This window comes from Corylus avellana, chromosome 10 (genome assembly GCF_965113065.1).
Source record: "Corylus avellana chromosome 10, dhCorAvel1.hap1.2, whole genome shotgun sequence".
NCBI lineage: Eukaryota > Viridiplantae > Streptophyta > Magnoliopsida > Fagales > Betulaceae > Corylus > Corylus avellana.
The window spans coordinates 7940830-7956021 of record NC_142499.1 but is presented as its reverse complement, the minus strand read 5'-3'; the positions used below and the strand labels follow the sequence as shown (position 1 = coordinate 7956021).

At 33.4% G+C, this 15192-nt stretch overlaps 2 protein-coding genes and 1 long non-coding RNA gene across 3 annotated transcripts; 2 read left to right on the top strand and 1 right to left on the bottom strand.

The window, feature by feature from the left end:
* The first annotated feature begins 8532 nt into the window (after window positions 1-8532).
* Window positions 8533-9709, top strand: LOC132162260 (glutathione S-transferase T3-like). Its single transcript, XM_088511350.1, has 3 exons — window positions 8533-8937; window positions 9026-9416; window positions 9543-9709. Exons 1-3 carry the CDS (start codon window positions 8533-8535, stop codon window positions 9707-9709), a joined length of 963 nt encoding a protein of 320 aa, XP_088367476.1.
* A 785-nt stretch (window positions 9710-10494) lies between these two features.
* Window positions 10495-11547, top strand: LOC132191332 (uncharacterized). The gene is made up of 3 exons (XR_015909309.1): window positions 10495-10598; window positions 11116-11217; window positions 11485-11547. It is a non-coding gene; the product is annotated as an uncharacterized LOC132191332 (long non-coding RNA).
* A 424-nt stretch (window positions 11548-11971) lies between these two features.
* Window positions 11972-13261, bottom strand: LOC132162259 (uncharacterized). Its single transcript, XM_088511349.1, has 2 exons — window positions 12628-13261; window positions 11972-12504 (listed from the first exon to the last, which is right to left on the bottom strand). Exons 1-2 carry the CDS (start codon window positions 13259-13261, stop codon window positions 11972-11974), a joined length of 1167 nt encoding a protein of 388 aa, XP_088367475.1.
* Window positions 13262-15192: the final 1931 nt, after the last annotated feature.

The following is a 15192-nucleotide window of genomic DNA, read 5'->3' as shown; positions in this document are numbered from 1 at the left end:
ATTAAATCAAATTAAATTTAAACTATTAAAAAAATTGCATGAAATCTCCGGTAATTATTTTTTACAGAACGTAAGTTAAATAAATAAATAATAATATTATAAGTCACTTTTGTATTTCTCTAAGACTGAAGCGTCTCTTTTACTTTTCCCGCACCCTGCAACATCTTACACAATTTTTCAAAAGAAGTTGACAAGGCCAGCAAAAATTATTGTGGAAGATGAATAAAAAAGCGTTAATAAACGAGTCTATTACTCATATCTATTACTTATTTTATGAGCCAATAATAAGGGATTACTTATACAAATAACATTAAAAAAAAAAAATGTAAAATTAGTTTATTGAAAAAGACAACTTCAAAGATTTGGAATCAAAAAGCAGTTAGCTTTGATCATTTAAATATTTTTCTTCAGCTGGAATTGGACAACCTTATGCTAGGACGACTAGGCCCCACAAAAGAATGTATAAATCTATAGATGTATCTTAATGGAATCCTCAGTTGGCCATGTTAAAGCAATTCTAATGCCCATATGAAAATAAATATAATAGCATTATAAAAGTTATATATATTTTCTTAAAGATAATGTTTAAATAGTCATTGAAGCAATCTAATATAAAATAACAAAAAAGTAACCAATGAAATGAGATATCTAATCAATCATAGAGGGTATAAGCAAAATTAAATAACCCTGGAGATTATAATTAGTTAATAAAGTACATATCCCTATAGATTTGCTAACACTATAACCAAAGACGGATCCAGCGTTGAGTTTAGGGGGACCAGGGCAAAATAAGGAGGGATCAGTTGGCAAAAAATACCTTTTTTTTTTACCTTTTTTTTTTTTTTTTTTGCCTTAAAAATTTTTTTTCTTGTAATTTGGTGGGGATTAGGGTCACTGTCAATTCCTCCCTAAATCCGTCTCTGACTATAGCTTACCATTCCTTCAAATAAACCTCATTTTCCTTTTGTTTTGGGGACCATTATCTTCAATAATGGGATTAACAATAGGAAAAGACACAATCTACCCGCTATAATCTAATATGTTCTCTTTCTTATAGAGTTATCAATTATTTTGAGTTATATAATAAAAAAAGAAAATAAAAGTACATATACCCCTCAAATTTGCAATATCTTTCTAAATTTTCAATTGTTATTTATAAATTATCAGAAAATTGCAATGTAAGCTCTTTGTACAAAAAATAAAAACAAAAATACTCTTATATAAATTTAGAAAAAAAAAATACAAAAAACAAAATGGTAACCCATGGGAGTGCCCATGGGTCTCCACCAAATTCTTTCTATTTACTTTCTTTCTTTTTTTTCAAATTTATAAAGGCATTTGTCTTTTTTATAATTTTGATGGGTAATTTTGACTTTTTGAAAGGCAAAAAGGAAATATTGCAATTTTCTGATTGTTTAGAGGGCATTACTTCAATTAAAAGTTTGGGAAGAGAAATATTGCAAATTGACTAATAGTTCGAGAGAGTATGTATATTTTGTTAAACTACCATTTATCTCAAAAGCTTAAACTCATTGGAAGAGATCAATTTAATCATTTAATCATTAGTTTAACATTCATCCTTATATGTGAGCTTAAAAAACTCACTTTTCATAAATGAGGCTCAACACGTAAAATATTTCATTTAAATGGGGAGTGATTTTGACGGAGTCAAAGTTCGTTCTCACGATCTTTGGTTCTGATACCATGTTAAACTACCATTCATCCTAAAAACTTAAGCTCATAGGAAGAGATAAATTTAATCACTTAATCATTAGTTTAACATATTTTTCCTTATTAAATCCATTTTTCTTTGAAAATTTCATTCCAATTTTGTATACAATAGTAAAAACTATATCCATTGAACTAGTAGACATGCTCAAAATATAGTTTATTTAGTGGGTTTTATGAATAATTAGCAAAATATATAGTAATTATTTGAGAGTACAAACTGAAAGAATTTTCCATTGATGGGGCTCTTATTGAAAACTTTAACCAGCTTTTCACCGGGCAAAAATGTGTAAACGAAGCTGCCTTTTTGCTGAATTTTGGATTTTTTTTTTTTCCACAGTAGACTTTAACTTTTTTGTCTCCAGGGGCAGGGGTGGTACAAATAATATGTCAATTCTTCCAAGGCTGCAGTCAAGTCAACTTTAATGGGTTAGGTGAGGTCTTGGATGAAATATAATGAAGGGAGTTTTTGACATTCCAGAAAACATCAATGGCCGTCTTTGATATTCTCAAACTCATCATATTAGAAAAAGATAAAAAAGAAATCCCTGCAAATGGATCACTTCAAAACAAGGCCTATGATTCCTCAAAACTACAAAATGACCACTGCCCAAAAGATTGATTCTTTACCCTTGCGACGAAGGATTGAGTTTTAAGTAATTCTGTTGATGAATAAATATAAAAGAATTTTTATAGAGACCAAAATTTTCTTATAATTTTTTTAAAAAAAAAAAAATTGGGGGAAAGGTAGACTAAGACCACTGTCAGTTCTCCCTAAATCCGTCTATATATATGTATATATATATATATGTCAGAATTTCTTACAATTTTTTAAAATATAAAATTCTCAAATTACGAATCTTCATGTAGTTCCTTATCTCGAAGAGTTGAAACATACCTCTTATTATCGAGACAGTTAAAAATAATTTTCATTTTAAAAGCTTTTTTTTCACTTTTGAAAAAATATTTATTAAAAAAAATAAAAGATAATTTTTTACTTAAGTTTTTCAACCTGGTAAAAATATTTTTAATTTTCATAAATAACATGTCACTTTTTTAATAAGTGACAATAATGGCATTTTCGATGTCGTTCCATGCAAAGAACGGTCTAAAATTCTGTAATTTAAGAATTTAAAATTAAAAGAAGGATTAAATACCTCAAATTCCCTTAGGGTTTAGCAACTTTATTTTTTTCCCCTAGGGTTTTACTTTTATCACAGGACCCCCCTGGGGTTTTGATAAAGAACTAATTTAGTCCATCAGTTAGTTGACCATTAAGACTGATACGTGGACCAATAAGATGTTGACACGTGACACCTATTTAATTTTTTTTTTTTAATTAACAAAAAAAATATTTTTTTTAAAAAATAAAAATAAAAAGAAAAAGAAAAAGAAAAGGAAAAAACTGGGGGTGGCCGAGCCACCCCCTTGGCCATTTGGGGGGTGGCCGAGCCACCCCCTTTGGCCATGGGGGTGGCCATCTGGCAGCCACCCCCTAGGCACCAGGGGGTGGCCGAGCCACCCCCTTGGGCTTCAAGGGGGTGGCTCGGCCACCCCCAAATGGCCCGAGCCACCCCCAGTTTTTTCCTTTTCTTTTTCTTTTTTTTTTTTTAAAAAAAATACATTTTTTTTGTTAATTTTTTTTTAAAAATTAAATAGGTGCCACGTGTCAATATCTGATTGGTTCACGTGTCAGTCTTAACGGTCAATTAACGGATGGACTAAATTGATCTTTATCAAAACCCCAGGGGGGTTCCTGTGATAAAAATGAAACTCTAAGGGAGAAAAAATAAAGTTGCTAAACCCTAAAGGAGTTTGAGGTATTTAACCCTTAAAAGAAAATGGTCTTTAATGGTAGGAAATTATGATTCCATAAAGACATATACGATAAGAACTCACCGGATTCGAATCCGGTTGGAAATGGCAGTTCCGTGGTTTTGGCCAACTAGATGGTATTTTTCAGTGTCATTGGGACACGTGAGGTAATTATTGCAATTTGACCGTGGTTGAACCAAGAAGCCGCCTTCCCATTTGGAAGCTTACAGGAAGTTACTTTTTACGAGAAAAAGACCATTATGCCATTCAGACCAAAAGTCAAAATTGATAACTTTGGATCCAAGAAATAGTAATGTGCTACCAGCCCTGTGCAAGTGACACCTATCCAGAATTTGTAGTAGGATGATATTCCCGATGGTTGGTTAACAATAGCGTGATTCCATCGATGCCATGCATTTCAGACATCCCAGTTTAAACTTTGCTTAAAATTTAAACATATATTCTATTTGTTGGATTGGTCTTTCATCATCTCATCTAAAAATTAATTAGTGTCCAATGAAAGAATTTAAATTATTTTATGGCATTCGAAATTGTAACCCGTATGGCATATTTTAAAAGTCATCAAAGTGAGTAGAGTGACATAGTTACATCTTAACAATCCCTCTCTCAACTGCTCAACATGACGCTCTCGTAACTCGAATCCATGACCCTGATTATGATACTATTTGTTAGATCTGGTCTTTAACCATCTCATCTAAAAATTAATTAGTGTCAAATTAGAAAAGCCAAATCTTTTTATGACATTCAAAATTGCACTGTGCAAGGCATGTTGTAAGAGCTGTCCAAGTGAGAAGAGTGACATTGTTGCACCTCAATATGGCACTCCCGTGATTCGAATCCATGACCCTGTCTCTGATACTATTTGTTGAATTGGGTCTTTGATCATCTTATCTAAAAATCAATTGGTGTTTAGCAAGGAAAGCTAAATCCTTTTATGGCATATTGTAAGAGTCATCCAAGTGAGCAGAGTGACATTGTTGCACCTCAACATGACACTCCTACGACTCGAACTCATGACCCTGACTCTGATATCATTTGTTGAATTGGGTCTTTGACCATCTCATTTAAAAATTAATTGGTATCTAGTGAGAGAAGCCAAATCTTTTTATGGAATTCGAAATGACATTCCGCAAGGCATGTCTAAGAACTGTCCATGTAAGCAGAGTGACATTGTTGCACCTCAACATTATTATTATGATTTTTTAAATATCAATTATTATTTTTTAAAATCCTTAAGAATTTTTTATTTAAAAACAAATTTAAAATCTTAATCCCAGCTAGCTTTGAAAAGGTAAATTTCAAGCACGAAAGTTAGCAAAAACATTCAAGGAAAAAAAGGGTTTAGAATTCGTATGTCATAAGTGTTTCAAGCATCATGGAGTGGTCATGGAGCAATCATGAAAAGACAAGTAGACAACATCTTTTTAATTTTATGGTCAATTCTCAATGATTGAAGGGCTTCGGTTGTTCCTAACCAACTTAAGCTTATTAGGATCAACAGGAGAGGATTTGGATTGGTTTATTTTAAAAAAATAATAGTATTTATGTTGTAGTTTTTTTAATGGTTTAGATTCAATTCTTTTTCTTTCCTTGTTATGAAAAATACTTGAAATTAAGTATGAACCATTGAAAAAACTACAATATAAAGTAGTTCTTTTACAACATCTAAGCCAAATCAATAACATAAAATAAAAAATAAATAAAAAAAAAGGTAGAGGATGAACTTATGGGCGGAAACCAAGTTGACTATTATATCACTATACTCGCAAGCAGTGGTGAATCTAGAAACATGCTCATGCTGGGGTGAGATTAATAATTAGTTAATATAAAATAATATAATATATTTTAATATGTTTTATCCAAAATCCAGCATGACTCTAAACATTTTTTTTTTTTTGTAAAAAAAAAAGTATTGAAAGACCAATTCATTACTTCCAAAATTCAATTATCCATCAATAATATGTAATTATTATTATTTTTTTGATAATAACATCTATATCATTTTTAATTTGCTTAAAAAAAGAAGAAGTAAAGTTATTTCAGCTCAAATTAGCATTAATTTCATTATGTGCTAATAATTTCAACTCCAAAAAGAGAGTAGAGTAACATCTATTTTCTTTAATCTACGTTTTTCTAGTTGAGATTTTTTAGCTTTTCAACTTTCAGAGAGGAAAATGATTTGTGATTCACGTAAAATAACCAAATTATATTAATAAAAATCAAAATTAAAAAATAGAGATGGGTGAGCAGGGTGTCTTGCTGTACTTTCCTACGATTCTTTTTGGACAGAAATTTTTTTCAAATCTATTTGGAGAAATTATTCTCCAATCTATTTAAAATAACGCAAAGCGCCTATAAACATTTAAAAAATATATTAAATTTTTAACATCATTACTAACAATTTATTAATTTATACTAAATTTAATGTATATTTTAAATATTTACATCCACTTACTACTAATTTATATAAAAAAGGAATGGAAAGTACAGCGAGAGACACCCTACTCACGCATCTCTATTTTTAAATTTTGATTTTTATTAACACAATTCCTTTTATGTTTCCAAGGATAATATTAATGCCTTTCTTCACTCAATCATCAATAGATCAGCTACATGACTATGTTACCCTTCTAAAACTTTCTTTAACTAATGAAGCCTACCGATGAAAAGAATTACTTAAATGTCTTTTTGCTCTTAACTATCAATCTCTCTCCAAGACGGGTTTTAACCCCTTTTGAAACTTGAGGCAACTGAGAGCATTCCCAGCAAACTTCCTATAAGGGGTCTGTTCCCTATGTTTAGGGAATATGTCCAAAAAATCGCAAAAAACGTCCCACAGCAGATTCCCTATATGGTTCCTTAAACCATCAGATGCTACAGTGGAATCCAATGTATTGGGTTCCACTGTAGCGATCCAAAGGCTTATTAAATTGAAAAAAATCTTTCTCTCTCCTGTCAGCACAAGTCTCAATGCGCGCAAGCTCTTTCTCTTTCCTGTCCAACACGCCACCCATCTCGCTCAATACAACCTCTCTCTACGAAAATTTCATCTTCTTCAACCTCTCAACTTTCATCTGTTCTACACAAGGTAGAGAGGAGACCGAAAAGAGAGAAAGTTCGAGATTGAGAGAGAATGGTGAGCGTTCTGTTCAAGCCGAGAGAGAGAGACTGAAGAACGGTGGTTGAGCCACCGTCGTCGTGGAGTGGGCGGTGCCTGGGCAAAGCTGAACCAGTCCTTTTCCGGCGAGCGTAGTGCGTTTGGTTATTCCCAGTGTCCAGCTCAAAAAGGTTCATTCTTCGATTGGAAGAAAGGTTCATTCTTCCCTTTTGTTCGATTTCTCCTAAATTTGGGTTTGTCTTCTCCTAAATGTTCATTGCTCTGTAATCAAGTGTTTTGAAATTATTTTGTATATAAAATTCTTATATTTATTGAGAAGGTTTGAGAAACCTTGGAGAGGAAGAGAAATTGATCTCCTCGGCTCAATCGTAGCTTGAGCCTTGAGGTTAATGAATCAAAAGAACATACAAAGGAAAAAAGAAGATGACAAAATTTCACTTGCTGCACATACGTATAAATTAGTTCATCCAACATCTTAGAATGCATCCAAGTGTCATGATTTTTTTCCACAAGTTGTAATTAATACATTTGGGTCTTTTCTTTTTCTTTTTTTTCAATAAAAAATTTAAAACTTCCAGGGGAAAAAAAGTTACTTAGAAACCGTGCCAAGGGTGCTCCCCTCCTTCAAGCTGCCATAAAAGCTGATTGGCCGGCTGCCAAGAAGTTTCTTCAGTAAAACCTAGACTGTGTTCGACTTCCCACAAACACACATTCATATTTACATATAAATGTATGTATGAATGAACTGTAAGAACATGTTTGATGAATTTTTTGTATATATATAGTGGTTGAGGTGATTATTCAAATATGGTGACAATTTGTTTTCTTTCTTTTTTGGGTTTCTGTAAAGATGGTATATATAGGGGTGTTGGGTTCATTGGAATTCCCTTTCGACCTCTAAGCTAACCCTCGTCAAAAGCGGACCGTTTGTGAGCTTTGTATGCTTGAAATTGTTCTTCTAATCATAGTTTGTTACTCTCTTTTAAAATGGTCCTTGGTGTTCATTGGAAAATTTGGAAAGTTTGGAAAGTTTGTTACCTAAGTTTAAGAAATGGAAAATTTGGTCTCTATTTTTCATTTCAATTTGGTTCAATTAATAATTTTGTTTATTTTTTGAGATTGCCCCTCTTAGAGTTGCATGAATTATTCGAAAACTAAGTTCACCGAATTTGGATGGTTTTAGAAATTGTCACTTTAGAGCTGCATGAATTATTTTTCTATATTTGGTTCTTGGTGTTCATTGGAAGCGTCTCTTGAGGAAATTGGTTATATACTTGGGTCAGATTGTTGGGGAGGTTAGATGGGTGTGAGATCAGATTTGTTGTCATTGTGGATTTGTTGGGGTAGTTGGGGTAGATATCCTCTTCTTTCTCAAGTTTTGTAGAGCCTACCTCTTTTGCAATCTGCAGTGATATGTAAAGTGCCACACACCTCCCATCTTAAATGTGTATTTACATTGTTAATCGAACCCAATAAATTAAGGTAGTAGATCCCACATTGCAGTGCGCACCATAGATTGAATAATGTGTTGCTTCAATTTAAATTTACAGCTTAGTCTTTGAGTGCTTTTGTACCCTTTGATTTCCCAAGCCAAAAGTGCATCTTTAAAAAAGAACCTCTCTCTGCGAATATTGGTAGGTGCTACCACTTTATTCTTTTTGGTCATCTGAGGGGCGGGGGTTATTGAATATCATTTAGAGTTTATTCTCCTGACTGTTAAGGGACTGGTTCAAGGCAAATTAGGATGTTATGTGTACATTTATTGCATCTTTAATGTTACATGGATCCATGAATGGAACCAAATTTATGATATTTTTAGTTCCTTTCTTTTCATTCAGCTACTTGCACTCATGGACTCACAAGAGGGGTTGCAAGAGTTCAATGAAACTCCTACCCAAAGCTTCACCATGCTCTTACAAGGGGGGCGTCAATACAACAATGAAAATCCACCCCAACCTAAAAAGAAGTCTACTACTAAAAAAACAAACTTCTCAATAGAAGAAGACGTTTTACTAGTAAAGGCTTGGCTCAATACTGGCCTTGATCAAATTCAAGGGAATTCTCAAAAAAGCACCAAATTTTGGGATAGGATTTTGGAGAACTATAATGAGAACAAGAAAGAAACCACTGTAGAACGGACTGCGCATTCTTTATCAAATCGGTGGTCTTTCATCCAAAAAGTCATCAACAAATTCTGTGGGTACTTGGAACAAGTTGAACATAGGAATCAAAGTGGTATTGGTGAGCAAGATAAGGTATAAATGATTTCTTACTAGTAGTGTAAATTAGTCATTTATTTGATTCAAGATTTTAATCATTTTCATTTTAATCATTTTCTTTTAGATCAATATGGCAAAGGCTATGTACCAGGAGTTGAATAACAATGCCATATTTCAATTTGAACATTTGTGGAATATGTTGAAGACAGTACCGAAATGGAAGAAATATATGTTGACTCAATCAGATTTGAAAAGGAAATGCCTTGATACAAGTACTTCTTATCCGCTAGATGTTATACATTTAGGGGAAGATAACAATGATCAAGATGTACATGTAGACTTGGAGAGACCTATAGGCAAGAAGGCTGCAAAAGAGAGAGAGAGAAAAAGAAAGAGCAACAATTGTGGAGAGAAAGAGATTGTGATGGAGGTTTTGAGTGGATTAGCGGAAGCGAAGAAGAGATTACATGAGGAGAGAAAGAAAGAGATCGATACGACAAAGGAGGAGATCATTCGTATTGAGAAACAAAAGCTTGAAGTTGAACTTAGGAAAGAGGAAAGGGAACAAAAGAAAGAAGAATTTGAGAAACAAAAGCTTGAGGTTGAACTTAGGAAAGAGGAGAGGGAGCAAAAGAAAGAAGAATTTGAAAAACAAAAGCTTGAAGTTGAACTTAGGAAAGAGGCAAGGGAACAAAAGAAAGAAGAAAGAGAAATTATGATGATGGATACAAGTCACTTGTCTAAAATGCAGGTTGAATATATTCAATCTCTCCAAATGGAAATCATTGAGAAGCGTAGTAGTAAATAGTCATCGGTCTTTGGGTATTATTTTGTATTTAAGTGAACTAATCATGTAATTTTGTAAATAGTCATTGATTTTGTCATCTTTTTGTTCAGTGACTATTTTGCTATTGAAGGTAAGAATAGCACAGACCTCTTTGTTGCACATTGATTAAAGCTAAGAATGCTTGTGTTGTGTACATGTATGAAGATCTTCTCTTATGAGGTTCTAACTGAAGGTGTAGCATTTGTGTAATTTTGTAAATCAATGTATCAAGTTCCTTTTCTTTGTGTGCAAAGGCAGTGTGTGAAATTCTGTATGAGAAGGTGTAGCATTTGGGATCACCTAAATCCTCATTACCCATTTGATATTCTAAGATAGTTGTTCCTTGTTCTGATTATACAATACATGTGATCAAAACATTGGCATGCATGTGTCCAAGCATCTTCCATCATGTTTGAGAGGAACGTATAAGAGAAACGTGTAACCAAAAAAAGAAAAAAGTTAGAAAAGAAAAAAAAAAAGAAAAAAGAAAAAAAAAAGGGTAATGGAAACCAGAAATGTGGAAATAATCATAGGCAGCCATCTAATGAAAAAGGGAGTTGAAGAATCCTGTGCACGTTTGCATGCTGGTATCACATCCATATAATTTTTGAAACCTCAAATATTCTGCATTGTTGTGGCATTAAAGTCACTTTTGATCTTTATGGTATTGAAAGTTTTTGTTTTCCTTGTAAAATCTTTGATCCCTATAAAATATGGTCCGCTTGTAATTTTTGCAAGTTGTTTCTTTGAACTTCTATCGCAGGTTGATCCTGTTTCAGCAGGGGTTCAATATGATAAAGAGTTTATTGTATGCTCTCTTGATCTTCTCTCTAGACTTGCAGAGGGTCTTGGCAGTGGGATAGAGAGTCTGGTATTCCCCTTTTGCTGAAATTTCTTAATCAAGAAAAGATATGAAATAAAGAGTGTTTGCTTTCTTAGCTGCCTGTTTTGGTTGCTTTTGTTCTGAATTTGGTTTTTATTTATTTATTTTATTTATAAATTTGTTTTATTAGAGCAACTTCAATCAGAAAAATTAGGTATACCTAAATGTCTTTGATAGCTTTATATATAATACTGCTAGATAATGCTGCTAGATAATGCTTTGCGATTTTCTTAAAATAATTTTACCATTGAATGAGTATTATTGGATAAATAGTCATATATGCAACTGTTTTTTTGTGAGTCATATAGGCAACTGTTGATTATACCTAATTATGGATAATTTGTCCAAATGTTGTATTGGTGGATTGTAAGTGGGTCTGTAGCAGAGCCTGGGATACAACATTTCTGAATGGAATGTGGATATTCTACATATTAAGAATACAAACAGGATATGGCTTGTACATTGACATGCTTAATAATGTGTACTTATAATACTTTTTCTGCAGGTTTCACATAGTAATTTGAGCGATCTGCTTCTGCAATGTTGCACGGATGATGCTTCTGATGTCTGGCAGAGTGCCTTTGCACTTCTTGGGGACCTGGCAAGAGTAAGTTGAAAATTTTATCCATCACATGACCTAATTTTATGCCCATCCCTTTGGATGGATTCGCAACCCATGGCTTGAGCTGCTTGCGAACTGTTCCTAGGTGAAAAAAAAAAAAAAAAAAACTATTGACTTCTCAAAAAAGCAAGCGGCTAGGTACCACAGGGTAATAGGGCTAGTGGTTCAATAGGAGCTATAACTTTTGTTTTAAGGTAATTTATCTATCTGAATCTCTCATGCATATTTACATCCTTTGATGATTTTGATTAGGTATGCCCTGTTCATTTGCACCCCCGTTTGTCTGAAATTCTTGATGTTGCAGCAAAGCAACTGGTAAGTGAAATTTATCTCATGGCTTTTACTTTTGAGCTGTAGTCTTGGTAGCCTTTTTATCTACCTTACATATGTGCTGCACAGAACACTTCTAAACTGAAGGAAATTGTTTCGGTAGCAAATAATGCATGTTGGGCCATTAGGGAATTAGCAGTTAAGGTATGTTAAGCTCTTTATACTTATTCAATAACTCTTAGGGTATGTTTTAAGGAAACTCTTCAATTACCATTCATTTTTTTTTTTTTAATGTATTCTAAGACAAACTGAAGGTGCAATCATACGAATTCACCATTTAATAGGCAAATGCAATCATATGAAATTATAGGCCATGTAGTTTTTAATATATTTGTTAATAGACTGGGTATTAAAAAAAAAAATACAATTAGCCATAGTGCAATCATACAAAATTTAAAATCAAAAGTTCTTATTGGCCATGTAGTTGCCATAAATGCTCGACAAGGTCCGACTGGAGTTGAGAATGAGTTACTCGATCTCTAATACGATGATGATTTTGTATGAAGTCTAAAAACTCAACTGTATGCTCATGTGATGGTGGTTCGAGTGGAATCTCATTGATTTGTTCATAATCGAAGTCATCTGCTCCAAGGTATAAATCTCGCTCGTCTTCAACGATCATATTATGCAATATTATGCACGCCATCATAATCTCTTTAAGCATTTCAGGTTTGTGTAAACGTGCAGGTCCACGCACAATACCAAATCGCGCTTGGAGTACTCCAAATGCCCGCTCTACATCCTTCCTTGCTGACTCTTGAGCTGCAGCAAAATTCTTTCTTTTATTTCTTTGTGGAGCATGAATTGTTTTTACAAATGTTGCCCATTGAGGATATATACCATCGGCAAGATAGTATCCCATTGTGTAGTCGTGACCATTGAGTGAGTAGTTTACTAGAGGTGCACGCCCTTCAGCTAGATTGGTAAATACAGAAGACCGTTCTAACACATTGATGTCATTGTGAGACCCTGGTAACCCAAAAAATGCATGTCATATCCAAAGATCATAAGATGCCACGGCTTCCAAAATAATAGTTGGTTCATGGATATGACCAGAATACATACCTTTCCAAGCATTTGGACAGTTCTTCCACTTCCAATGCATGCAATCAATGCTTCCCAACATACCTAGAAATCCACGATTTGCGCCAATTGCTAGCAATCTAGCAACATTATCTTGGGTTGGCGACCTCAAGTACTCAGTGGAAAATTTTGAATTCATCGCTTGAACAAATAGTTTAAAACACTCCATTGCAATAGATTCTCCAATTCGTAAGTATTCATCCATAAGATCTGCCGTTACTCCATAAGCGAGCATTCTAAATGCGGCAGTCATCTTTTGTAGGGAAGAGTGCCCAAGCTTGCCAGCAGCATTTCTTTTTTGGAGAAAATATGGCTCATGATCTACTATTGCATCATGAATGTAGATAAAAAGTTCACGACGAATACGAAACCTCCTCCGAAATTTTTTGGCTGGATAAACTGGCGATGCAGCAAAATAGTCGCGGAAAAGGTTTTCTTGACCTTGCAAAGAATTACGGCAAATGGTATTGCGGCGTTGACCAGAATCACGACGTGATGTTGATCCTCTTTCGCTATCAAATCGTTCTTTTGCCATAGCAATTGCTGAAATTATTTCTAACTCATCATCAGAAGAAGAGTCATATAAAAGATCATCAAGTTTAAAAATATGATTCATAGAAAAAAAAAAAAAAAAAAAAAAAGGGAAAGAATGAATGAACGAGATATTTGGGTTCAAATATATGAAAACTAGAAATAATGGCTATATGTTAAACTACCAACAATAAGATATATATATACACATTTGAGGTAGCCGTTGAAAAAAAAAAAAAAAAATTAAAACTGCCAGCAAAAAAAAAAACCTATGAAACACTACCAAAAAAAAAAACCTGTATCACTGCCAACGGTCTAATGTATGGCAGTGATACATTTTCGACCGTTGGCTATAAAAACCAGCCAGCCAACGGTCCAAAATCAGCTACAAAACAGTGAAAATTGCCATAAAAATCATTGCAATGTCATTCCATGCCATGCCAACAGTTAAAAGAGTGAAACACTGCTATGCTACAAAACAGTGAAACATTGCCATTACAAAAAAAAAAAAGAAAAAGATAGCTGTTGGTTCATTAAAAAAAATGGCCGTTATTACAAAAAAAAAAAAAAAAAACAAAAAAAAAAGGAAAACAAAAAGACAATCATAGAATGAAATTGACAAAATAGTTGTTGGTTGGTTTAGTTAAAATAGAATCATTAAAAAAGTATAAAAATAAAGAATAAAAAAAATGAAGAAAAGTAAAAAATAATATTTAATTAATATAGGGAACGATAAAGGGAAGCTATTGTGGAGTGTTTGTAAATAGGGAAGCAAAAAGTAGTTTGGTTCCCTAAACTTAGGGAATATGACAGGAAAGCTGCTAGGAATGCTCTGAGGCGCCCGATCAAGCAAAGAAAGAAGAAGAAGGCAGTCAAGAAGAAGAAGATAGAAGAATAAAGGTCTAGTAAAGAAGAGAATAAACGGTGAAGAAGAAGGGCTAGGGGTAAAAAAATTAAAAAATTACCTACAAAAAAAAAAAAAAAAAAAGAATCAAAATTTTTTGTACTTACATTTATAAACTTTAAAAAGTAACATTGGGGCCTCCCATATATCACTGTGTGTTAAATGAGGATAACTTCTATAAAGAGTTGGTTTATTGCACCAATAAGAATTTGTCACATAGGATTATTGTACCAAATGAAATAAGCACCAAAACATGATAAGTGCTAAAATATATGTATTTTAGCCCCTTAACTTATATTTGTTAATTCCTTAGTTTTGTTAGTTTTTGCTATTTTATTTTATTTTATTTTTTTAATGTGTTTTATGTGTTTTTGTAGACTTTTAGAAGAAAAGAAAGCATTTATGAAAATATGGAGCTTAAAGAGCAAATTTGGGAAAAACTAGAGGTTCTGACAGTGTGATCGATCGCAAGGGATTTGTGATCGAGTACACTTCCAGAGGACATCCAAACGAGCGCAGGCTTGCGCTCGTGCACACAAGAGGAGACTCGATCGCACTGGTGCGATCGAGTGCACACGGGCTGCAATCTAGCACACCCGTGCGCTGGAGAACAGTCAGTTGCAGCCAGAATCCCCTTTCCTTCCATATTAGGGTTTTCCAAGTCTCACTTGTAATAGGACTAAACCCTATGAATTTTCTAGGTTGACTAGGGGTTCTAGGATTTTTCTAGGCCTATAAATAGACCCTTAAGCCTCTAGATTAAACACACAATTTCAAGGAGAAGAATTTGAGGCTCTTCAAGCTCAAGTTTTCGGGTTTCTTCTTTTTTCTTTCTATTTTATTTTATGAAAATGTTTAACACCAAACTCATGTGTAACTAAACTTCTTAGTAGGGCTAGATTGAAGCCCTAATTATGTTTATTTAATATTTCAATATTGGCGCCTTGGTGATAATCATATTGTGAATCTTAACTTGATTAATTCCTGTTTTATTGAATTCCGCATATGTGTGTGACTGGCCATTATATGCATGTAGTATGGATTAATTATTTAAGTCAATTTGGATGATCGAGTCATGGGCTTAATAGAGTAACAAAAGAATTTTCTCATGG